This window comes from Babylonia areolata, chromosome 1 (genome assembly GCF_041734735.1).
Source record: "Babylonia areolata isolate BAREFJ2019XMU chromosome 1, ASM4173473v1, whole genome shotgun sequence".
Taxonomy (NCBI): domain Eukaryota; kingdom Metazoa; phylum Mollusca; class Gastropoda; order Neogastropoda; family Buccinidae; genus Babylonia; species Babylonia areolata.
In genome coordinates, this window is record NC_134876.1 from 31,077,781 (window position 1) to 31,105,152 (window position 27,372).

Genomic DNA, 27,372 nt, shown 5'->3' on the forward strand with positions numbered 1-27,372 from the left:
AGGTGAAAGTCTGAAGGGGCAAGGTCTGGGCTGTAAGGGGGATGAAGGAGCAGTTCCCAGCCCAGCTCGTTGATGGTCTGCACCGTTCGGGCTGTTTGTGCTCTGGAGTAAGCATCTTTGGCACCCACCGGCAGCTGACCTTCGAGTAGCCAAGGTCATCATGGACAATTTTGTGTGCTGTCCCAACAGATAAGCTCAAAGTCCTTGCTATGTCATCCACTGTCACCCTTCTGTCAGACTGAATGAGGTCATTGACTGATTCGATCACCTCAGGAGACCTCACTTCTGTAGGCCTTCCAGGCCTGTCTTCATCCTCAACACTGCTCCGTCCTTCTTTAAACAATTTAGCCCACTTGTAGACATTTTTTCGGCTGAAACATGTGGCACCATACACAATTGACATTCTCCTATGAATTTCAACTGGTTTGCACCCTTCAGCAACCAAAAACTTGATAACTGACCGCTGTTCAATCCTGGAGCATGCTTCTTGGTCGGCCATCTTTGTTAATCGCCAAAACTCTCAAAATTTTTTTAAATCTGCAAAACAAATTAAATCCATATGAAAAAGAAGTAAAACAAACAAAAAAATTTTTAAAGTAAGCTTCTATCTGTATTAGAAGTCCTTATACCGAAAAATTCACCTTATTTATTGAATGACCCTCGTATATATATATAGAGAGAGAGAGAATACATACATATATGTAGAGACAGAGGGAGAGAATATATATATATATATATATAGAGAGAGAGAGAGAGAGAGAGAGAGAGAGAGAGAGTTTTAGTTGTTTCTTTATCAAGCTGTGAAATCAGTTGTATAAACACCGCAATGACAGCCAAAGGCATCGAACAACGCCACCTCTTCCGGCTATATTGAATCACTCGATCGTTTTCAGTGTGATCGACTACGGAGTTGGGCAAACAACACTGTCTCAAAACAGCCTCTTAAAATTAGAAAGAGTTCAAAATGAAGCTATGAGGCTGATCCCTTGAACAACAAAAGACACACCTACGGAAACCAGCCGTTTCACCCACTCTAGGAAGACATTGTCGGGAATGACCAGAAGGCAAAACTGATGCAGAAGTGAAGCTACTCATAGAGGAAATCAGTAAAGAAGAGGACATCATCTTATACACAGATGGCTCAGTCACCGAAGACCAGTCCGGTTGGGGATCCACTGCGAAACAAAATGGAAAAACAAAAAAATATTGGGGAAGAGAATGCTGCCTACAAAGTCACAACCTACAGGCTAACGACTGATGGAAGTTGAAGCTGTGACACATGTTCTCCAGTGGCTATCATCTATCCATATCTATCCATATGCCTAGAAACTAACATGCCATAATTCTAACGGACTCAATGAACCTCACACAAAAAATTGAAAGTGGAACGGGAAGCCCTGGGTGGCATGAGGCAACGCGCAACCTTCAGACATAGACACTAGAATTCCCAAGAGTGAGATATTAGTGTCTATGCTTCAGATTAAAAAAAAACAACCTTACATGGTCATACTGCCCGGGACATACAGGTGTTAATGGAAATGAGCGAGCTGACAGGTTTGCTGGTAACGCAACAACAACGAGCGGTCTGCATCTAGGAAAATCGGAAATCCTCAGAAAGTCAAAGAATACCAAACAGAAAAGGTACAAGGCCATCACACCATCGATCGCCTCAAAGAAAGAAACTGAGGTAGAGAGAGGGAGTGGTTGTAAGTCTAGCATGAAAGGCAGAGCACCATGCTTTGCAAATCAAACGAATGTTGGCATCATTTTCAAACCAACATAGTCCAAATTTCTTCAAAACGGAACAAAGTCTCCTGGGCTTTCCAAATACATTAGACTGAGCAACACGCGAGACGCCACGTTCCTGGCATCAGAGATCTTTTCCCACCCCTCTTGCGGCCAATCAGCGACAGCCTCTGTGTGTGTGTGTGTGTGTGTGTGTGTGTGTGTGTGCGTGCGTGCGTGCGCGCGCGCGCGCGTGAGTGTGAAAATGTACGCATGTGTCAGGAAAGCTCTGCGGTGCACGTGCGAGCACACGCTGATAAGCTTGTGTGTGTGTGTGTGTGTGTGTGTGTGTGTGTGTGTGTGTGTGTGTGTGTGTGTGCCGGTGCGTGCGTGCGTGCGTGCGTGCGTGTGTGTGTGTGTGTGTGTGTGTGTGTGGGCAGTGTGTGTAGATGTGGGTCAGTGTAGGTGCAGGTGTGGGGTGGGGGCTTTGGGGCTTTTTTTCATTTTAAAAATAAACTATCTGTTCATTCATTCATTTTTCTATTTATTTTTATTTATCCATTTTCTCATTTTTTCATTAAAAAAAAATCTGTATTATTATCTTTAAAAAAAATTCTTTATATATGTTATACATATATGTATATTAGTATGTTTTTATCACTTTTTTTCTCAAGGCTTGACTAAGCGCGTTGGTTACGCTGCTTGGTCAGGAATCTGCTTAGCAGATGGGCTGTAGCGTATATGGATTTGTCCGAATGCAGTGACGCCCCCTTGAGCTACTCATACTGATACTGATACTGAGTGGCGCCTCCTGAAGTTACTGATGATGATACTGACTGTTATGACATTTACAAATTTTGTTATCGCTCCTTGTTCATGTGGGGCTGTGGCCTTAAGTGAATAAATCATCTCACCGAGTCTTTGAGTCTCTCTCTCTCTAAATGATATAATTATATACATATATAGAAAGGCAGAAAGATGGGTAGACAGACAGACAAACAGACAGATAGATACACACACACACACACACACACACACACACACACACACACTCAGTGTGACACACACGGCACACACACAGTCTCCCTCCCTCCCTCCTCCCCCTCTCTCTCTCTCAATATACATAGAAAGACACGTGAATCATAAACGTAGATAAAAACAGTGAAACCAAGTGCATCAGCAAATACTGATGTGACGTAAGCAAACAAAATAAATGCTAAAGTAAACAAATCAAATAATAGACAAATGGACAATATAAGTTCAGTTATAATGAGGCGTGAAAGCTTCGGACTAAGATGTACATTACTCACTATATCCCCATAAAAAATCATAAAAAGCAACATACATTTACTTAAAACAAACAGCAACTCACACAAACAAGGATCTTGTTAAACTGACACACAATTACCCTACCCCCCGCCCCACCCCCCCAAAAAGAGAGAAATAAAGAGAAAGAAGAAATTATTATTATTATTATTATTATCATCATCATCACCATTATTATTATTATTATTATTATTATTATTATCATCATCATTATTATCATTACTATTATTATTATTATCATTATTATTTAAAGCGTGAGCGCTTTGTGTGGATGAAAAGCTTTTTTTTCAGCGAAGCGCGTCAGTTCTGCGCACCAACTCCATGACCCGCCTCGACTGCGCTCGCGGTGTATGTCTACAGTTGTGTAAAGAGACGGCCTCGAAAGAGCTTACCGTTCAGCACATGTCGTTATTCCTGCCATACCTGTCATTGCTCTTTTGTGTTTCTATGAATTTTCAGTATCCTTGTGCAGCTATTGATAACATAATGGTATAGATTATATGAGTGAGTTATGCTAATTTACACGACATTAAAAGCTTATAGCGACAACACAACAAACGTTAATGAGGCAATAAATAATTTCATTGGTCAACTTCAGCCAATCAGTGAGAAACCCCATTGGTATTTGACGCGATTCAGCCAAAATGGCTGTCAGTATAAATACACGACGCGGTCCCGACAAGGTCGAGAGAAAAAATCGGGGAAATTGCGGAAATACATTACTGTTTTTGTATATTTTCTTGTGCATTATATATCTGCCATTTTTTGAGTTGTACAGGTGTTGCAGTTCAGGGAAAATAACGTCAGATTTACTTGTGAATGTGCTCGAGCTTGTTCATGTGCCAGTCAGGTCCAGTGACAGTTCCCGACTGGTCTGTCGTGCAAATGGTCTATGTTTAACATCCTGTTCGAGAGGGAAACAGCTTGCCGAAGTTTGCCTTTTACCAGTTCCCTACGCACATGATATATATATTGTAACACAGCTGGACGGAAACTATGACGACAAGGTACAGGCTTATTTGTATTACTTATATTACTATTAGTTTCGAATAAGAAGGGTGGGTAGATCGCCAGATGCCATAAACAACAGAAGGTAAGACACTAAGAGTTCGTGTTCGGAAGTTGACATGGGCACCCAGAAGCAAAGTTTTACCATGTAGAGTGAGTTGTTCCGTATGTTAAGTTACACACTCATTTACCATAAAGATACATATTTTGTACTGGAAAACCTGCACAGTTTGGACTGAAATAAACTAGCAAAAAAACAAAGTTTCAACCAAGTTCAGAAAGAAAACATTGGAGCAAATTTTCAATTTAGACGTATATTTGAGGTATTCAATGAGGATTTTATAAAGAAGCCCAGGTGTCTTTATTTGTTCTTTTGTGAAATAACATATGTTGTCAGAAATGTGTCAGTTTTAGATAATAGTGCATTCATGAATCTACCTCTCATTCATAAAGTTTCAAATGTATGTTATCATATTTTAGTATTGGAATTGTGTTTTTACAGTCACATAACTGAGCAGACAAAAGTTTCAACAAAAGAAGAAAAGACAAAAAAATTGAAAGCCTATTTCAACATTTGCTGTATAAAGTATATATATGTGTGTGATCAGCAAAACAGGCACATTGTGAAACTTAATATGAATTAAGTGTAGTTTAATATTAACTACTATCAAACACTGCAGCAGAAATTGAAATAAGTCCACAAAGTTATGTTATATGTAACTAAAAGTGAAATACAATCACCATATGTTATGGTATGGATAGTATTTGGGGTGGGTTGTTTTTGTTTTTTTGTTAAAAATAAATGCTTTTTTGGCTTGTGGCCATAGGTGTTTTCCTTCTCTTGGGTCCAGACAATCACTCATGACTGTATATGATTTTTTCATCGCAGAGAATAGCTGTACCTTCTAAGTTCTATTGTTTTAATAACCATGACATTTTTTTAAAATACAAAGTTCTTGTATGACCATATTTGGAGTATAGAAATACTTTGTGGTGCACATACACAGTTAAGATTATGCAGATAGTATGTGTACACAAACCGTCAGTTACTCAGAATGATAAAAATTGATATTCTGAAGAAGTCATTATTTATAAATTATAAATGTCTAAATCTTAGTTTCACAAAGGATGAATGAGTAACATTTGAAAACAAAATTAGATGTGTGCATCTCTGTCATACATATATGTATATATACTAGTGTGTGATATGATTCATAATTAATAATGTAAAAACATTTGGACAAAATATTTTGTGTCCATGCTCCATTCGTTAGATATTAGATTAGTAGATCATCTCAAAGTGTGCAGTCTTCTCAATCAGAATGTGTGTGTGCATCCCTTTTATTTTTATTTTTTGGTGGGTGTGTGCACAAGACAAATTTGTGACAGAATATAAAACCTCTCCCCTTTCCACTCGTAAAAATCCCCATGCGACATTGCAAGAAACATAGAATATCTTGATGCGACTGACAGCATTGGTATTAGCATTATAGCAAATTTGCACCAGTAGACAGAACAGCCAGTATAAAATAAAAACTGAAAAATATCAGCAAACACTGAACAGCTGTGAAAAAAGGTTCAACGACTGATATACTGAATTCTTTCAGCTGATGAATGATTGTAATCACAACCACAACTATGGATGCAGTCATTGCTAATCTTTTGAGTTCATAACTTCATTACATTTATGCTGCTTGCAGTTTAATCTTGACAGCCACTGTTCATCACTTGATGACTGCTGAGGCAAGATATGAGTTATATGATGCCTTTCTTGTCATCAATTATTATTAATATTATAATTATCATCATCATTATCAATATCATTACTATTATTATTATCTTTTTCCTTTTTTTCTTCCTTAAGGCCTGAAAAAGCATGTTGGGTTACGCTGCTGGTCAGGCATCTGCTTGGCAGATGTGGTGTAGCATATATGGATTTGTCCGAATGCAGTGACGCCTCCTTGAGCTACTGATACTGATACTGATACTTTCTTGTCATTGTCCCTGTGGCTACACCGTCCTTGTCTGGTTCTAGGAGTTGGATTGGTGTAGCTCCTTTGCTTCTTACTTGGGAAAAGAGGAAATGGTTTTTACTTTCACTTCTTCCAGTTTCTGTGAAACCACAGGTGTGTCCACATCCATTGTGACTACTTTTAGGACTGAAAGTCTTGTCATTTCCTTTTCTGCTTCTGTGAAACAGTTCCACTCCCCTTCCCCAACACGCACACTCAAAGCATGTCAGCACATATACTTATACAATTACTGACAGGGCCGACAGTTTTTACAGTGTTGTTTAGAGTTGTGATTTTGGCTAAAGAAATGTTTCTATACCAAACAGTAATAATGAAGGTTAACACACTTTCAGTGACCACTCTTTTGCAGTCTACCATGATTTGTTTTTTGTTGTTTTTTTTTAGTCCAAACTTTGAGACTCAGTAGAAAGTATGGGCAATTTTGTGATGTCATGAATTTTTTTTTCTGTACTTTTCTCCCATTTCAAGTCATTAGAAATGATAAGTCGCAGAAATTCAGATTCTCTTTTGATCTTTAAATTGCTTGTCTTTGAATTCAATGATAAGAGGTATAAATGGGGCCAGACTTGGTCTTCCTGAAATCTAAAATCAGTTCTTTTGTTTTTGTTGTCTTGTTTTGATCTCACCAACTGATGAGTTCCAGAACTTCTTCCCTATATATTTTGACTAGCCACTTTGTAATCAACCCATCAACAAACTTAACCATGGTACATTAATTATGGGTTACACAGTCAAGTGTAAATAATGTAGTATACAACAGTGGGAATAAAACACATTCTTGTGGAACACCTGTGTTGAGAGTACAGGCAGAGGAGTTGAAGTTACCAACTTAAACAACTTGAGGTCTGCATCTTGGAAAATCCATGTTTGGTTCTCATGATTCTGTTTGTCACATTGTTTGTATGGTTGTTTGTCCATAGTGTTCAGCATGTTAAGTGAGGCTCCAAAAGCAGATCACATCATGTTTGTGCCTACACCCTTAAGGTAAAGAATAGAAAGTTCTATTATTAGTATTAGTTTATTTTTGGCTCGGAGACCATCACTGCATGACTGTGCCCACACCCACTTGCCCAAGAATGGATTGTTGCTGGTAGAACCTATGAATATTTTGGGTGTGTGCATGCACCCACAAGCAAAAAATGTCAAAAGGTTCTACTTTCTTATTGTTTGCTTTCTCTGTCTCTCTCTCTCTCTGTCTCTCTGTCTCTGTCTCTCTCTGTGTCTCTCTCTGTCTCTCTGTCTCTGTCTCTGTCTCTGTCTCTCTCTCTCTCTCTCTCTCTCTGTCAGTGAATATTTTAGGGAAAGAAAGGTTTAGAATTAGGTATAGTTTTCATTCAAGAATAGGAAAAAGATTTCAGCAGACCATGGACAGCCACTGAGATACATAATGTAGTCATAGTTGTCACACCACACATATATGTTATCACACACACACACACACACACACACACACACACACACACACACACTGACATGATTTGACATTGTCATTGTTCACCTTGTCATTGATGATATCCCAGTATGTATTGATAGAAACATTTTAAAATGAAAATGATTGGAACAGGTCTCTAGCTCTTTCTTGCTCATTTTGTTCTGGCATTCTCTCTCTCTCTCTCTCTCTCTCTCTCTCTCTCTCTCTCTCACACACACACACACACACACACACACACACACACACACACACACACACACACACTAAGAATTAAAATAAACAGAAAATCTGATGGTTTATTGAAAGTTCTGTCATCAATCAACAATGAACTTGATGGAGCGTAGACCTGTCTAACTGTGATTAGTATATTTTCATGATCCAGTCATACTGCTGCTGCCAGCAACAAACTGTAATGTATTATTGGACATGTATTGTATGCTGTCCTCGTTATAAAAACAGCCATTTAATTACACATACTTAACCGTGACCCAACTAGTGCAGACTCCGGCAGGGGTCTGACATTCCTGTCCTGTGCAAATACAGCCATTATTGGTGATTAGAAAATGCATGTAAACAAAGAAAAATTGATTAATTAACCTTGTTTGGAGTGTTGGCCTTGTGGTAACGTGTCCGTCTGGTTCAAATCCCACAGTTGCCAGTACATTTATTTCCTCCCCCTCCACTAAACCTTGAGTGGTGGTCTGGACGCTAGTCATCAGATGAGATTATAAATCGAGGTGCTATGTGCAGCATGCTGTCAGCACATGCATGTAAAAGGGTTGTCCTTGGCAAAATTCTGTTGGAAAATCCTCTGGCAGGAAAGCAAATAAAATTTCAGGCAGAAAAAAAAAGTAGAAAAAAAAAGGGTGGTACTGTCAGTGTATCGATGTGCTGTCCCTGGGGAAAGCAGCTTGAATTTCACACAGAGAAATATGTTGTGATAAAAGGAGTAACACAGTACAATAAATGGTTGTATTTAGGTACATCACTACATGTCTTGGGTCAAATAGACCCAACAAGTAAAAGTTCTGTATTATATTGTCTCACTGAATTCTTCTGACTACACTTTAAGGTCAGAAATGTTACAAATACTTTTAACTTAAGCCAGTTAAGGAAGGAGGTGTTTGGTAAACTGTGAAGTCAACAGAGTTAGAAATACTAGTATTAGTAGAAATGATATTAATATTTTGTACTTAATTAAAGTAACAAAATAACCAAGTTGTGAGTTCATTCAAACAGTTCCTTTGTTTGGAATGAATTGGACCCACACTTCAACACGGTGATGGAGACCTGTAGTTTATGTTTGAATTTTTGTTATGCTGGAGAAGGGTAGAGGGAAGGATGTTTGTAGAGGTATGCACAAGGATGAGGAGGATGGTGAATTAAGAAATGATTTGACAAAAAATATGTGTGGTACTTAGAGATGTTGTGCTGTTTATAATCCTATTTCAGTATTTGTACAACTGTTGGTGAAACACTCGCCCTATAGAACTCTGCTAAATGGATTATTTGGCTTGGGGTTAACAATGTGAAAATGTTTGTGTGCCCACACACTGATTGTGTGTATGTGTGTGTGTGTGTGTATCTCATTTAAGAGGAATGTAAAAATATTATAATTCTTTATCTGGGCGTTTTACTTTCCATATCTTGCATACATTTCAAGTAATGATTTATTCAGCAGAGGGCAAAAAGGAAATGATGTCAAACAGAATATGTGACAGTGACCTCAGATTTTTAGGAGCCGAAAAAAATGCTGATGAATCAACTTAAAAAATAAATTGATCCAGTTGGGAGGATATATATGAAAGAAGATGCATGAAACATAAACACAGCGCACATCCAGACTTGAGACTTAAAATTTTATATCAGCATTTTTACCAAGGAAATTTTTTAAATGGAACCAGGTGAACCTGCACTTTTTCATTCCTCAGCAGGCTCTGATGACACCTTTCTGTTGCTGTTTGTATGCATTTTATATTAAAAAGAAAAAAAAAGGCATGAAAGAAAAAAATTGCTTTGCAAATTTTGTTACACTTTTGCTAAAGAACTCTCACACTAATGCCAAGCCACTGAAGATTAGTGTGGGTGCTTTGATCACCTGGGTTTATAAATGATGTTATTGGTAAAACCCACCCATAGACATAGAGGAGTACATTGGTGAGAACTGTGCAAACCACACACATGGGAGAAAAGAACTGAATGCTATCCTGTTTGTAGATTTGACCCTGACAAAGGTGTTGAAATTCCATTGTTTGCTAGGAAGAGCCTGAATCACAACAGCATGCTGTTTTATCTTGCTGTCTGTTTGACATGATACTGTTATACTATACTACATCTCTCTTGACTGATGAAAATTTCTTCTTTGTGTATAGATAGATCCGTATATTTCCAAACTGATATCATTGCTAAGGCGAATGAGAGTTGGGAAAGAAGACAGGAGATAGATAGTTGGGTTTTTTTCCCTGGCAGCAGCACAATTAAGAACCAAGCAATCTATGCATTCAAGGGTGCATAAAGTTTTGCTACGTGTGCAGGATTGTGAACCCTGAATGTTTCAGTGCCTTTAAGTTAGAGGTTTAGGGTGTGTCATGGTAAATTGCATTATGAATGCTAAGCTACTTCCGTAATAGAATTTGATTCATGAGGGCAGCGAAAACAAGAGATTGTGGCATTGGATAATGTGCACATGATAACATCACACATCTGACGTGCACAGAATTTGTGTGCTGTATACATATATAGTGAGAGAGAAAAACAGGTGTTATATATACATATATAGTGGGAGAGAGAAACGTGTTATATATATATATATATATATATATATATATGTGTGTGTGTGTGTGTGTGTGTGTGTGTATTTATGTACATATATATATATATATATTGAGAGAGAGAGAGAGATGAATCTTTGTCTGCAAAAAGGTGTGATGGATAAGTATAACAAATACAACCTGTTTGCAGCAGGAAGAAGAAAAAAAAGACGATTTTACCCAGGTATTTTCTGAGCAAAAAAACAACAACAAAAACAAAACAAAAAAAACAAAAAAAACCCCAACCAGTGCTGAACACTTAGAACATATGAAACAACCACAACAATACCTTCATGGATGCACACACATGCTTGCATCCATACACATACACATGTATACACACACACACTTATGACAAATGATCTTTCTGAAACCCAATGTACCACCTCTGTGTTAGCTGTTGTTGGTGGGGTTGTGTGTGTGTGTGTGTGTGTGTTTCTCTCTCAGTACACCCTCATCCCTTCATCCGATCCCTCACCAATTCTCCACATAATTGTATTTGAGCATGACTGCGTGTGCTGAAATGAGTGAAACCACCTTTAGTTGTAGTGATTACACAGTAGACAAATGAGATGAAACACACACATGAACACACACACACAAACACACACACACACACACACACATGCATGTGTGCATACCAAGAACAAGGTTTTGCACAGGCAGTATTTTAACTATTAAAAAGACAAAACCACACCCAAAAAAGTGAAAAGACTTGACACTTGGGCCATATAAAACAGTCGCAGCCATTCCTTGATGTGTCTACACACACACACACACACACACACACATCATGCATGCGTACCCCCCCCAAAAAAAAAAGTTTCACACAGGCAGTCTATCTGAATTATTAAAAAACAAAACCAAAAAAGTGAAAAGACTTGACACTTGGGCCACATAAAAGTCACAGCCATCCTTTGAAATGTTGGTGCACACACACACACTCACAGAGAGAGAGAGAGATGAAGCATGTGTCAGAGGACAGTTAAAGGAAAAATGCTATAATTGAACATGGTACAGCATTGCCACCGAGCCAGGCTGAGAGAGCATCTCTGAAAGACCATCAAAACATGTATCTGTTTATGCATTAGCACACAAAAATTGTTGAGCAATTGAGAGGACATTAGTTTTCCACAGAAATGGAAGGGGCATTGATTATCGAGTGGTCACAGCAGTTGTTTTGGTTTTTTAAAAACAGTTTTGAATTTTCTTTCAGGTTAAAATGATGTATAGGTGATGTTCCATTGTTTGGGAATTTGAGGGCGAAATTCTTTACATCTGAGCAGCATGAAAAGGAGTAAAGGTGTATCTGTGCAGTGAACGACACGGGTCATAGTCATGATATGCCACTCACATTTCTGGGCAAGAGCCAAGTTGTGCCCCCAACCAACCCCCATACCCCCTATTTCCCCCACCTCCCCCCAAAAAGATCACACTGTCATATGTCATGAATCATCACTGGCTGGCTAGCTTTCACTGTTTCTGTTTTACTGTTTAGTTGCAGCTGTTGATAAAACGTTTTCCTGTTCTTTCAGAAAAAGAAGTTATATTGTATTTATTCGACATGTTCAATTTTCAGAGGAGTGAATATTATAGGATGGTAAGGCAGAACAGCATATGTGTATTTTTACTATGATAAAGAAAAAAAATTAGTAGGAACAGGAATAATTTGTTCTCTTTTTGCTCAGTGTGGACAATCGCATCTCTAAGATGTGCGAAAAGGCACTAAACTGAAAGGTGTCTATCTCCTTGCTAAAAAGGGGGCACCAAAACGTAATATATATGCAACATGTTTTTGTTTTGTTTTTATGAATTAAAAGGCATTGAATGTCATCTGGTCGAGCGTAGACTAATCATTTACTGCGCAATAAAATGAATGAATTTGATTGCTCTTGGTTTCACTTGTTAGGTGTAAAGATAAAGACGAGATGATTTCCACAAAAAGTCTATTGTACAGATATGTACAGCCATACACTTGCATGTACATGCATGTATGCACTCGTGTGAGCATACAGACAAATACACACATGTGCGTGTGTGTGCACACACATAACCATAAAGTTTTGTTCTCACACACACAAAGAACACACATATGTGCACAAGCACATGCACTTATGTTTGTCAATATGGCATGTATAACCTAGCATATGGTGTGTCAAAATGTGTCGATAACCTTCTGATTCCACAACAATAAATTTTTTCACTCATGTACATTATATAGCAAAACCAGGCATGTGATCTGTCAGAATGTGTCACTGTCAGTAACCATCACAGTAAATTTTCATTCACTCCTTATTTGACATGTCAGAATGTGTTTATAAGTATAACCTTGTGGTTCCTTGACAGCAAATTTTTGTGTGAGCACACACACACACACAGTCACACCACCACACACACACACACACACACACACCACACACACACACCACACACACACACACACACACACATTTGCATGCGCACAATTGAAGTAGATTTAATACTATCTATTCTCATAATTGTACATGTTCAAAAATATCAAGCACAAGCATTTTTCTCTTGACCTGTCAGGATCAGTTTAGCAGTTGTGCATTTAGTTTGACAGGCTGATTTCTGTGATTGTGCTAAACACATTTGTTTAATCTGCTGTTCACATTGCTAAGTTGTCTCTTGCATCATTTGTGACCATCATCTTTCTTATAATTCGAAGCAAAGCCAACTCTTTTAACCTTTCATTTCATTCTGAGCTCTGAAGTCAAGCAGAAAATTTGTGAACTGATTTCTTATTGTTGCATAAAATAGGCGGACCCCAGTGATGCATGCAGCTGTCAGTGACGTAAGCTAATTGCTTGGAGCTGAAAAAGCAGCTTGATAAACTGACATTTTCTGTTGCACTTGACACTGTCAAGCCCATATATTTTGTGAGCAGACATTGAAAGAAATGACAGCAAAAGAATGACAGTCCTTTTGTTTGTGTTTTGTCAGTGATCAGACATCTGCTTTGCTTCCCCCCCTCCTCCCCTCCCCTCCCACCCACCCCCTCCTTTCACAACAGTTTTATTGCCTGGTGAAGGTTTGGATGTTTTATCTGGGTACAGCAGTTTTCTATATGAGCATATGTGAACATTAATCCTTTTTTTAAAGTTGTGTGTGTGTGTGTGTTTGAATATATTCGACAAAGTGTTATTTGTTGAATTGTTGCTGGTCAGAGAAATTGCTGTTCAGTTTTTCCAGACATGGTTTAATTTCTAATTTGCGTTGAAAGTTGCTCAAGGTTTACTCAACAAATCAGTGATCTGATTATGCCATTTGTCTTGGACTTGGAAGCTTCATTTCGAGGACAATTTTAGTATGTGGATTATATTTGTTTTCAGTGTTAGTCACTTGGGATTTCTGTTGAAAAAATTATTGCTTTATAAGTTTATAAGTTCATTGCAGTTTTTCTGTCACTGAGAGCACTTGAGTGTGCATGTCAGTGCATCCATTCCAATCCAGAGTGTGCATGTCAATGTATCCATCCCAATCCAGTCACAAACACTACCACAGCCATCACTTACAACTACTGTACTAGTCTTACATCACTGGTTGCTTTAAATAACATGTCACCCACCACACACTGTGTTGTCAGGCAGAGTGACACAAGCTGTGCTCATACTGTATGTAAACTCTCTCTCTTTCTCTCTCTCTCTCTCTCTCTCTCTCTCTCTCTCTCTTATGAAGTCCGTGAGGAAAACATAAAATCCTCCCTCATCACAGCAGGTTTTAGAGCAGAATGGCTTTCGTTCGGTTATAAGAGGGAAAGCCTCATGTTCCACTTCAGTGTTGATATTGATCATGATATGTACATTTTTTCCTGAAGTGTTGCACACTGTTGATTCAGCATTTTGTCAGCTGTTGCTTGTGTGCAAGCACACATGCACTTATTGCTGTAGTCACAGTTGCCTTTCAGTTTCAAGATGTCAAATCATTTGGACTGTTCGATATGTGCTGCACCACATTTGTTTAAGAAAAAATACATTAAAGGCAGATGCCTGACTAATGCATAAATCCAACATGCCTGTCAGGCCATAGCCTACAGGTGAGTGGGAAACTGTGTCCATGGCAACATTAACTAAGTATTGGGACTATGTATGGGGACCCAGAAACAAGCAGGTAGTGTACACGTTCACGAAAACAAGGCAGAAAACACTTGCACTCTGTCACAACCAGGTTCATGAGTGAAAGGCAGACAGCCACAGAGACAGATACTGAGACTGGGAGACAGGCAAATGGAGTGAAAGAGATGAGCAAAAATAATACACACAAAAAAAGAAAAAGAAGTAAAAAAAAAAAAAAAAACACCCCAAAAAACCCCAAAACAACAACAACAATTTGTAATCAGATGCGGCCCATAAAAGAGCTGCTTTCCTATTTTGGGATACTTGTTAGAATTTATGATGTACACCCAAAGAGAAGGATATGACAGTGTGCATCCTTGTATGAAAGAGAAATGGCTGTCTTTGCATTTATTCATTCCCTTCCTTCTGTGCTTCCTTTCTGCCAATATCTTATTGCACACCAGTTTTACGGTCAGCTGGGGACTGTTTCTATGTTGGTGACTAAAAGGACTGCCACCTCCACATTGGCTGATCCAGCTACAGAGGGGTTTTATGTTTCTTGCCTTTCTCTAACCCTCCCATTTGATTTATTGCATTCTATTACTTTGCCACAACAGAATCTCTGTGTGAAATTCGGGCTGCTTTCTCAGTACATTGCCACCTTTTTTTTTCCCCTTTTCTGTTTCTGTGTGCAAGTGTATTTGTTTTTCTGTGTTGATAGATTTTTTTTCCAAGTTGAACTCCTGTCATGAAAGAACCTGTGGTAAATAGAGAAAAGTCATATTTATACAGTATACTGTACTTTTGAATGTACAGTGCAAAGTTTTTCTTTTGGATTCTTAACACACACACACACACTTGCCAAGAAAAACTCCCATATGTTTGGAGTTGATTTTTTGAATTTATTTTAATGTATTTAACAAACTTCTGGTCTAGAAATTCTTCAGTGTTCAATTCTGAGAACTTGTGTCACTGTTTACAGATATTTTTTCCTAATTAGAAAGACTTGTTTATAATGCAAAATTTTAGAAGATGAAACATAGAAACTTTTCTCACATATCACCCAGGAGAGGGATGCATTTAAGTAAACAAATGTCCTGTATTTCTACACATTTTGGGGGACAATTTTTTTTGTTTGTTAAAGTGTATTAATTCCAGAATGCTCAGGGTGATGATGAGTCATATGGGATTCATCAGCATGAGTGTATTTATTTTACTGCATTGCTTTTAAAGTCTGGTTTCTGGGGTGATGGTTGGATAAAGAGGGTTAGACGATTTAAACGGTTTAAATTTGGGGACAAAAAAAAAAGAAAAAAAGAAGAAAAAAAAGGTGTCTCTATGTGTTTAAACTGCCACTGAAAAACTCCTTGTGCTTATTCTGTTTTTCTAATGAAATTTGTCAGATTAACTGATTTGTAAATCGATTTATTATCTTTGATCAGATTGGACCGTTTATTCCTTCTGCTGGACACGGGGTCAACACCCTTGATACGCAAGTCGGCTGCTGAGCAACTTGGGGAGGTTCAGCGACTCCATCCCTATGAACTGAACAACCTCTTGGCCAAGGTGAGTTGGTGGGCAGTCATTTGTAAATTAATTACTGTCCTTGTGAATGCATAATTGGCAGTCATGTCACCGTCATTTTTAAATTGCATTTGGGAGAACGACAGTGGGCAGCTCATATGTCCATCCAGTATTGTGAAATGCAGTGGGGCAGAGCTTCATGTATAACCAGCATTGTGAACTTGGAGAAAGACAGTGAGCAGTTGTATATGTAACCATCATTCATTCGTTGTGCGCTAGAGCTTCATGTATAACCAGCATTGTGAACTTGGAGAAAGACAGTGAGCAGTTGTATATGTAACTATCATTCATTCGTTGTGCGCTTAGCTGGAGAAAGACAGTGGTCAGTTACATATGATATTACCATCTTTGTGAACTTAGCTGGAGAAAGACAGCGGGGCAGAACTTTATGTATTACCATCATAGTGAACTTAGCTGGAGAAAGACAGTGGTCAGTTACATATGATATAACCATCTTTGTGAACGTAGCTGGAGAAAGACAGCGGGGCAGAACTTTATGTATTACCATCATTGTGAACTTAGCTGGAGAAAGACAGCGGGGCAGAACTTTATGTATTACCATCATTGTGAACTTAGCTGGAGAAAGACAGCAGGGCAGAACTTTATGTATTACCATCATTGTGAACTTAGCTGGAGAAAGATAGTGAGGCAGAACTTTATGTATGACCATCATTGTGAACTTAGCTGGAGAAAGATAGTAAGGCAGAACTTTATGTATGACCATCATTGTGAACTTAGCTGGAGAAAGATAGTGAGGCAGAACTTTATGTATGACCATCATTGTGAACTTAGCTGGAGAAAGACAGTGGCGCAGAACTTTATGTATTACCATCATTGTGAACTTAGCTGGAGAAAGATAGCGGGGCAGAACTTTATGTATTACCATCATTGTGAACTTAGCTGGAGAAAGACAGTGGTGCAGAACTTTATGTATTACCATCATTGTGAACTTAGCTGGAGAAAGACAGCGGGGCAGAACTTTATGTATTACCATCATTGTGAACTTAGCTGGAGAAAGATAGTGAGGCAGAACTTTATGTATTACCATCATTGTGAACTTAGCTGGAGAAAGACAGCGGGGCAGAACTTTATGTATTACCATCATTGTGATCTTAGCTGGAGAAAGACAGCGGGGCAGAACTTTATGTATTACCATCATTGTGAACTTAGCTGGAGAAAGATAGTGAGGCATAACTTTATGTATTACCATCATAGTGAACTTAGCTGGAGATAGACAGCAGGGCAGAACTTTATGTATGACCATCATTGTGAACTTAGCTGGAGAAAGACAGTGGCACAGAACTTTATGTATTACCATCATTGTGAACTTAGCTGGAGAAAGATAGTGAGGCAGAACTTTATGTATTACCATCATTGTGAACTTAGCTGGAGAAAGATAGTGAGGCAGAACATTATGTATTACCATCATTGTGAACTTAGCTGGAGAAAGATAGTGAGGCAGAACATTATGTATTACCATCATTGTGAACTTAGCTGGAGAAAGACAGCAGGGCAGAACTTTATGTATTACCATCATTGTGAACTTAGCTGGAGAAAGAAAGTGGCACAGAACTTTATGTATTACCATCATTGTGAACTTAGCTGGAAAAAGACAGTGGCGCAGAACTTTATGTATTACCATCATTGTGAACTTAGCTGGAGAAAGATAGTGAGGCAGAACTTTATCACCATCATTGTGAGCTTGGCTGGTGAAAGACGAACTAAGTTGAAGAAAAACAGTGGGGCAGAACTTTATGTACAACCATCATTGCGAACTTAGTTGGAGAAAGACAAAGTTGGAGAAGGACTGAGCGGTTACGATTATGCAGCAATCACTGTGAACATGCAGTCAGTTGGACAAAGACAGTGAGCAGTTATATGTAACTGTTTTCATGAACTTGCGTTGAAGGACAGTGGGCAGTCATTTACCATCTTTATGAACTCATCAGTCTGTGATGGAGAGTCAGTGGTCAATCCTTTTACCTGTGGTTGTTTGAATGAAGTTTGTGAAATGAGTGAATCATGAGCAGCTATTTGTCATTGGTATGAACTCAGCACTCTTTTCGTGAAAACGGGAGTGATGGTGGGTTAGTTAACCGCCATTTGCATTCTCTGTGAACAGACCACAATTTGGCGAAGTGATTCAGTAAGTCAGTATTTTACCTTCCATATAAACACAACCACTAAAGTGGTTAAAGCTTATAGTGATGATGAATCCGTGAGCAGTCATAACAAACTTTAGAACCTGTTGATGAAAAAAGTTGGTTGTCAATCATTTGTCACTCAATGAAATCAGATCTGTGAGGAAGAGAATCTGGCAGTCATTTATCATCTGTATAAAATTACCAATCTGTTTGTGAATGCTAGATTAAACAAAGTATGGAACACAGCTACTTTATCTTGGGAAAAAGACTGTGTTTATCTAAACACACCAGGGAAGAATCTAGTACCGTCAGTAAAAACTTGACATGGTGTAAATACTGGACCTGGGGATTTCAGGTTTCCCAAGGGAGAGAACGGATCCCATGCGGAAGTAGCTGGCAGTGGTATCTGAGTGTAGTAATGGTTTACGTATTAGTAACAAAACATTTAATTCAAGATGGATTGAAAAAACAAAAAAAAAAAAACCCCTGAAGCATCAGTTTTATAGGAGTTTAGTGAAAGACAAAAAGAAATTAATGCTGCAGAAATGGGTGGTGCTCAGAAGTGGATTTTTTTTTTAATTATCTTAGATTTTATTTTTTGTCTTGATATTTTTTCTCTTCAGAGACAAAGACAGTTGTATTACCGGGGAAACGGCAAAACAATTGATTGACTTGTGTTCAGTGAGTTATATTGCATGCCTACCAAATTACCCACTCAGGGACTGACGTTCATTTGGACTGCTTTTGGGTTGAATTTATATGCTTTGTTCCAGTCAACAGGCTAGCGGGCAAATGAATGTCACATCATGTTGTCTTCTGTCTTTGTGTTGGCTGAAAGACTCGCAAGTTTGGGGTGACAGTTTATGGAAAATGGGGTGACAGATTATGCGAGGGGTTGGTTTATTTTTCTTCTCTGTTGTGGCTTGAGTTTTCTTGTTCTGATAAGACCTGTGTTTTTGTTCTGGTTGATAGAATGGTGGGACCATTTCTATCCAGAAACACTGAAAGCTTAAAGATGTGTTCACATCTGATGTTTTGTTGTTGTTGGTTTGTTTCATTCTTGCGTCCTTTCACAGCTGTGCAAAAAAGATCATCTTGGGAGCATAATTCAGTTTTTCACATTGTGTTGTCTGTTTGAAAGCAGCTGTGGAATTTGTCATGTAGTGTGTGTGCGTGCGTGCGTGCGCGCGCACGCGCGTGTGTGTGTGTGTGTAGTCCTGTGATTTGTTGCATTATCATAGCTCAGTGATGTCAATTTGTTTTTCCAGAACACTCCCTTTTGTTTCAAATGTGACTGTTCTTCAGCTTGATCTCACCTTTCAGCTCTTCTGTGTTTATGAATTCAGATGTGCAAAAATTTCTGGGTGCATTCCTACTATTTCATTCCTTAAAGTGGAGAGTTGAAGTCTGTGTTGTCTATGTATGCATATGTATAGAGCATGTGCATAGGTATGTGCACGTGTATATGTACATATGTGCAAATAAATATTTCAGGATCGTTCACTGGTGAACAGAAATATTGCTTTTTGAGCAGAACATGCAACTACAGTGGTTATTTGTATACTCAAAAATGATTGTGCAGTCTAAATCTGAAAGTTCAGTTTGCAGACTTTCAAAGACATGTATGTTTTTTGTTTTTGTTTTTTTTTTGACAGATACATGGATTTCTTCGTAACAGCAGCTGGGAAACGCGCGTTGCGGCAGGCCAAGCACTTGAGGCAGTTGCTAAGAATGTACCACAGTGGATGCCCAGAGGAACTCTCAATTCAGGTCGTGATTAGTTTTCTGACTTTTCCGAAACAAACATTTTAGGCATGTTGTGCAAAGCTGATGCATAGGATAGTAATAGGAAAGTACTTGCAAGCACATATGCTCTTGTGCATGCATCTGTGGAGGTAAACTGACAGACACTTTTTTAAGACGTGCATGCACACACACATGCGCATACACACACACACACACACACACACAGAGAAAAATACACTTGCATACATATCCACATGCATACATTTATCACCCATTCTCACCCTCTCATACTTACAGAATGTCAGGGTAAGCACACTACCTAACATTTTAAATAATGTAATACACATGCATACATTCATATTGTCAAAAGTGCATGAACATACACACTTACATTACATCCACACAGATACATGCATGCATGTGCCTCCACACACACACACACACACACACACACACACACACACACACACACACACACACACACATACACCGAACAAGTAAAGTCAACCTGAGTGTCTTCTGTTTACAGAGCCTGACGCATCTCCAGCAGCCCATGTGGCAGGAAAAGTTCTGTTCTCCAAGTTCAGCATTCAGCGTGTGCTCAACTATGGCACCTCTCTGCTGGGCTGTGAGGGGGCACAGTATGACATGGACTTCTCAGGTAAAGAGATCAGACAAGTCTGTGTCTGTGTGCCCATGTGTACCTATTGAAATGCTTGTATTCATGCATGCATCTCTGTATCAGCGTGAGAATGCATGCTTATGTATTTTAAATTCTAAACTTATTTTGTAAAAGTCATATACATATAAGTGAGAGATTATGAAAAAGAATAGCAGACTTTTTAAGTAGGTTGTAAATTAAGCAAGTCAACGTTCTGCATATTTTGTCTCGGAGAAAGAATTCTCCATTTTTGTTCTTTTTTTCTTGATTTTATGACTACATGTTGTATGTAAGCGGCTGGATTTTAAAGACAGCATCACTTATTCAGGATGATTGTTTTCTTTATTGAACAGTGATGGTACATGTAATTGTAAACAAAGTTGTCTTTAAAACGATTATGAGTGGTTTCTTCAGCAAAGGCTTTTGCCTCCTTGTGAAGGGGTGTGTACAGACATCTTCAATCCTGTCAGTGTCATCATCAAGATTTCAACAACAAAAACATCTCATGTCAACGCAGTTTATCTTATTTCATAGGCTTTTAACTGACACAAGTTTCAACTAATCTAAAAACAATGGTGGATTGTAATAAATCAAAGTGGTTTTGAGTGGAACAGCAATACTGATTATGATATTAAAAAATATATATAGTGCTGTAAAACAAGGAGAAACAAGCTCTAAGCACTTTGCAAATCAAGTACTTGGAACGAATGGAGTGATCACATATGTTGATACACACACACACACACACACACACACACACACACACACACACACACATATATATATATATATATATATATATATATATATATATATATATATATATATATATATATATGTGTGTGTGTGTGTGTGTGTGTGTGTGTGTAAAAGAGTCATTTAGAATATTGTAAATGAAAACATAAATCATTAATATTATTAAAAGCACAGTTTACCAAAACCCACAAAGTAATGGACTGTTGGTGTAACAACTCTTGCAGACCAGTACACACATACGTAAAAACCTTAGTAACAGTACATGCATTGATGTAACAGAGTGTTCTTGTGTGGGCGGACCAGTAACACATGTTGCATGTCCATAATTAAAGTCAAGGCAGTGAATGTAGAACATTGTTTAAGTATGACCTGCCCATGGACAACACCAAGCAGCAGGAACAAATAGCCCTGCAATAAAATATAATTCTACAGCTCTTACATGTTTTCTACAATGTTTTGTCTTGCATAGGCTCTCAAGACTTGATCAGTGTGTTGAGCTTATGTGGAAATCAGGCATCTGCTATTTTTTGCTTTGAAAAAATGTTGTTGTTTTTTTAGTAAAACAAATGTAGTGTAGCATATATGGACTAATCCGCATGTTTTGACCCATCTTTGAAACTGAAACTGAAGTTGACAATGTTTTTATGATTTCGTTCTATTTCTTTATGTTTTGGGGAGCAGTTATTCGATTCACCCCTAGTTCCATCCTCCAATGTACTCTGTTTCCTCCATCTCAACCCCTCCTCTCCCACCTTGTAAACATTAATAACATTCAAATGTGAAAACCAATACTTGAACAAAATGTCTGTGACCACCATTGTGTGTGATGGGACATCCACTCACTCAGTACGGTCAGTCCTCTCTTCTCCTCTACACAGACCCCTCGGATGTCCAGTGGGTGTCTCAATGACCCAACCTTTAGCTTCCGTCGTCAGAATTGTGGTATTCTTTGTCAACATTCACCTCTTCAGTATAAGAGCCTTCCGTTTGCAATATTTTGATGGTGGTAATTGGGGTGAAACGCTGTTAACGTCGTCTCTTTCGCCGTTCGTATGGAGAGAGTTAAACACATCTCCTCCTCCTGGATGGGTGTGCAGGCATGGAGGACAAGGAGCGCCTGTCTCAGCAGAGGTTGTTGCTCAACAAGCGCCTGGGCCTGGACATGGCAGGCAGCCTGGGTGTAGACACTTCCAATCTCTTCAACGATGATGACCTCAAAGTGGGCCCTGTCGACCCGCAGGAAACCCCGCCTGCCTCCCCCAACGTGTCACAGGTCAGCGGGGTTAAAATGTTGGATGACGAGTTGGGTTATGATGTTTGTTTTTGGATGTTTGCAGAGCAAAAATCAGTGTGTCATATACTAACGTGTAACGTTTGATGATGAGTCGGGTTATGATGATTGTTTTTGGTTGACTTTAAAACAATAAAAAAAATTTATTAAAAAAAATTTTTTTTTAAAGCCACTTCTGATTCATAGTTTATTTCTCTTATAGTTTATGGTAGAATAAATCTAAACTAGTATATTACAAGGGTACTGATACTCCCAAGACAGGATGGATCTGTTTTTCCTATTAAAACAAAAAATTAAAGAAAAGTAAAATGCAGCTCACTTTTTCTCTTTTCTCCTTCTGCTCATGCTCATGTTTATTAGTGTGGATATTTTTTTCCTTTATATGTGTATGATTCAGTGTGTTTGCATTGATGTTAAGCACTTAGGCAAACACATATGCATGTGCATGGATACACATACACACAGAAACACACACACACACACACACACACACAAAATCCACAAAAAAACAAAACCAAAAAAAAGCGCAAAAAACCCCCCAACAACAACAACAGAAACACATACACACACACACACACACTTGCTCATGCACATGAGTGTCATCCATTTTATGGCCACATCTTTTGAGTGCATCTTAAATTCCTAGACCAGATTTTGCAGGAAGTTTCATTTCTAAAGCCAGACTGATGCCTGGCCATATCATAAAAGAAAGCGACGGTTACAGTACTTTGAAGGAACAGTGGTTATTTGAATATTTGGATCACAGAAATGTGGATTTTGTTTCCTGTATGTTTCAGCCTGTGGCAGAACTGGTGAGACAGCAGCTGCTGTCAGTGACAGGGGGTTGTCGACAGAAGCGTCAGGCTTCTCCTCTGAACAGTTGTTCCAGGTTTGTGTGATTATTGTGTCCTTCACCTTGTGCTGTTCATGTGAGTTGAGGACGCTGCTGATACCACAGGCAGAATAAATGCTCATAGTGCATGGGCATACATGCCTGAATGCTGGTCTTGACAGCAAGCCTTTGATTGTACATGTTAATTTCCATGTGGATTAATAAAGTGTTTTTTAATTGAATTTGAATTGGTTACTTGATACGAGCTCTATTGTATGTACACGCTTACGCAGTTACACATTCATGCACGTCCACATACACACATGCACACACTGTCTCTGTCTCTTCTCTCTCTCTCTTTTTTTTTTCTGCACTCATTTACACTCATACAATGTGTAACTACAACATGAAATAATAACAGTGCACTTCATTTTGCTTTCATTTTTCCCCTTCATCAAAGCTGCAGGAACAGTGGTCCCACACCTTCGAAGCGTATCAAGGTGGAAACTGAGGATGATGATGATGGAGAAGAAAGGCTTGTAGTGGATACTGGGGATAACACCATTAACCCCGAGGAGGTTAGTTTGCGTCATTTTGTTTTCCCCCACAGAACTTACTGTCAACATTTTGTGGGTGTGATGGATATTGTAAATGGGTTTTATTATTATATAGTATGTTGCTGCCGTACGTGCCAGTTTCTATAGGACTGCGTTCGGACAAATCCATATACGCTGCACCACATCTGCTAGGCAGAGTGCATGTTCTTGTATTTGTGTACCTATCAGAGTGGTTTTCTTTTTACATAATTTTGCCAGAAGACAACTCTCTCGTTGCCAAGGGTTCTTTTTCAGTGCGCCTAGTGTGTGCTGCACACGGGACCTTGAGTTATCGTCACATTCAAAAGACTAGACCCTCAGTTGAATTTTCCAATCAAACTTGGGAGAAAGAGTAAGAGCAGGATTCGAACCCACACCCTCACAGACTCTCTGTATTGGCAGCTGAGTGTCTTAACCATTCTGCCACCTTCCCAAGTAATTTCATTATAAACTCGATTGAAATGTCGGCTTCACTTTAATTTAAAATTTGATGTTACAGAGGAAAAGCAGAATTGTTTCTGTTTGTTCTGAAGATCAGTTTCAGCAGATCGGATGTAGTTTTGCTGTGATTTGGGTCTCAACAAATTATTTTTGTAGTTTCTGACAAGTGGATAAAGTATGATCAAGTTTTTACGGACATGCAAAAAGTGATTATATATTGACGTACTATAAAACAGTGAAGAACTGTTTATTTACTTTTTCTTCATATAATGTGTAGTTTAACAAATTGAAGTTTTGGTGGATATAACTTAGTTTTTAGTGGTATGGGAAGTGCAAGGAAGCATGGAGAAGCAATTTGAATATTAACAGAATGTGTTGGACATATAGTGGACACCAGCCATATGTGCTTTGAGTGTGGTGGCTGCTAGGATGTCAACTTCTGTGCCACATTTGACAAAAAAAAGTGACAGGAGATAATGACATTTCAATCTAAAGACAATGTTGCCAGTAGATGCACACCCCATTTACACCCTCTCCCCCCTCCCTTTTCAAAGCCCTTCCCTTAGTCATTGTCTGCTTGTTGTCCTCTGAACCAAAATCCAGTTTTCTTTCTCCAATAGCTGTGTTAAAAGGTTCTGTTGCCTTTTACAGCCATTGGGGCGGTGAAATCATTATTCACTGTGTCTGGGGCTTGGCATAGGAAGGTGGTACCCTATTCGCAGTTTCTGCTGTTTTGAACCTTCCCCATCCAGTGTCAGAAACCTGTTCACACCTGGGTGGGGTGAGGAAAATTGGAGTAAAGTGCCGTACCCATCACATCGTCATCATGTGGACGTCATGTTGAAAGGAGGCCTTGAACTCTGATCATTGGTGATCACTGGATCAGAAGCCATAATGTCTGATTCTGCCACTGCACCGCAGTAGCTGTATTAGACACTACTGAAATGTAAGTCTGGAGGTGCTGCTAAACTGTGTGATGATTTATTGCACTTCAGATGGAGGAGTGGCCTTTCCAGTGGTTCAGTGAGGCGCTGATGAACGACCTATTCCACAGCAGCTGGGAGATCCGGCATGGGGCGGCCACAGGGCTGAGGGAGATCATCAAGGTTCATGGCAGTGGGGCTGGCAAAGCCAGCGATATCCCTGCCACTCAGGTGGGTAGGCTGCTCTCTTCTCTCCATGTGATGTTTATCGGTACTAGCTTATGCAGCCTTGTGATTTGCTTGTGTGTGTGAGGGAGGGATGCATGTGAGAGGGGGGAGAGAGAGAGAGAGAGATCTAATGATGATTATGCAAGAACAGAGGATATTACACTGTGCAAGTGCATGTATGTGTGTGAGCAAACGTGAGGGAGATATGACGATTTATTCAAGAAGGGCAACAGTCACACTTCAAGCATGTGCTTTAAAGAAAACGTAATGTATCAAAAACACACTTCACCTGCATTCATGCAGGCATATTCAAATATCAGTATTGTTATAACATAGTCCTTTTTTGAAAGACTTGTCCAAATACATTGAATTGAAAATATATGTATGTACGTGTTTTAAGTTTGCTGTTGTGTCGATGGTGTGTGTGTGTGCGTACATTGCCTGTGCATGTGATATATACATGCTTTTGAAACATAGTTTCTGAATAAATTGTGAAGATGCAAAGACATGTACTATTGAACTATTCACTAAGTGTCATAAATCGGATTAGATTGAACACTGTAATCAGAATATTATTATCGCTGGTTAGAAAAGAAAGAAGTAAACTGGATGTAGTTCCAAGAGTGTTGATGATTCTTTTCTTTTATTTATGTATTTATTTATTTTGTTGTCCATGACTCTGTGGGTGTTTATTTTTGGTTGAGTTGATCATTTGGGATACTGTTTTCCATAACAGATGGACTCTGTGAACCAGACCTGGCTGTCAGATGTGTCTCTCCGACTGCTGAGTGTCATGGCTTTAGACAGATTTGGAGACTTTGTCTCAGATGAAGTGAGTCCTCTTTTTCTTTCTTTAATTCTTTCTGCCTTTTGTTGTTACTGTTTTTTTAATGTGAATTTGGTGGTGTTTGGTATTTATTGTGAAATGTTTTTGAGAATAAGTGTGGTGTTTTTGAACTCCTCTCCCTGTCTTTTTGTCAGTTCACATTTTGTTTTAGAAGTAATGCACAGGTGGACAATAGAATCATATTCACTTTTCAACAAACTGAATGAATATTGTTTTAGTTTAAAATCTAATTCGATAAATGATTTGATAACTTGAAAAAAAATGACAGTGAATGAATTATTCATCTGAATTTGTACGGATTTTTGCTTATTGGTTGTTTTGCTGTAGTTACATCTGGTATTATTTGTACATTTGAAAAGTAGTTATCAAGGCTATATGCTTAGTAAGTCAGATTGATGACTTTTTGGAAATGAGATTGTCCCACAATTAAAAACAACAACAAAAAAAACCCTCTATTTTTTGAAGAAATCTCTTATCCAGAGCGTTAGAAGAAATAATGTTCACATTCAAGTGTCATCTTCATTTAAGTGTCATTGAATGTAGTGTTAAATTATCTCAGTTCTTCTTTTGAAAACCTTCTTCAAAGATGTTTGGCCAAAGGGCCTTTCAGTATCATTACTGTCAAGCATCATCTGTCTGGGATGGTCTTCCTTTGGATCTCCATCACTTACTAACACAATCTACTTTCAAAACAAATTTGAAAACCCACCTGTTCAATCAGACAGGCCTTTGGATGTGATGAAGCATAGCTGTATGTCTGCAGTTTTCTTCCTCTCACCCACCTCACTTTTTTCCCCCCTCTCCTGAAATCATATATTGTATGCCTGTCAGTGGGTGTTTACTGTGTGTGCACATACAGGCGAGCGTGTGTGTGTGTGTGTGTGTGTGTGCATGTGTGTGTGTGTACAGTATA

At 38.7% G+C, this 27,372-nt stretch overlaps 1 protein-coding gene across 1 annotated transcript in view; it reads left to right on the forward strand.

Annotated features, from left to right (window-relative positions):
- The first annotated feature begins 3,707 nt into the window (after positions 1–3,707).
- LOC143281688 (TATA-binding protein-associated factor 172-like) overlaps positions 3,708–27,372 on the forward strand; it is a 61,545-nt gene continuing 37,880 nt past the window's right edge. The window contains 9 exon segments of the mRNA XM_076586942.1: positions 3,708–4,058; positions 15,853–15,976; positions 19,794–19,908; positions 20,414–20,545; positions 22,399–22,574; positions 23,390–23,481; positions 23,885–24,002; positions 25,457–25,615; positions 26,349–26,444. Coding sequence (XP_076443057.1) covers positions 4,048–4,058; positions 15,853–15,976; positions 19,794–19,908; positions 20,414–20,545; positions 22,399–22,574; positions 23,390–23,481; positions 23,885–24,002; positions 25,457–25,615; positions 26,349–26,444 — 1,023 coding nt within the window. The 5' untranslated portion in view covers positions 3,708–4,047.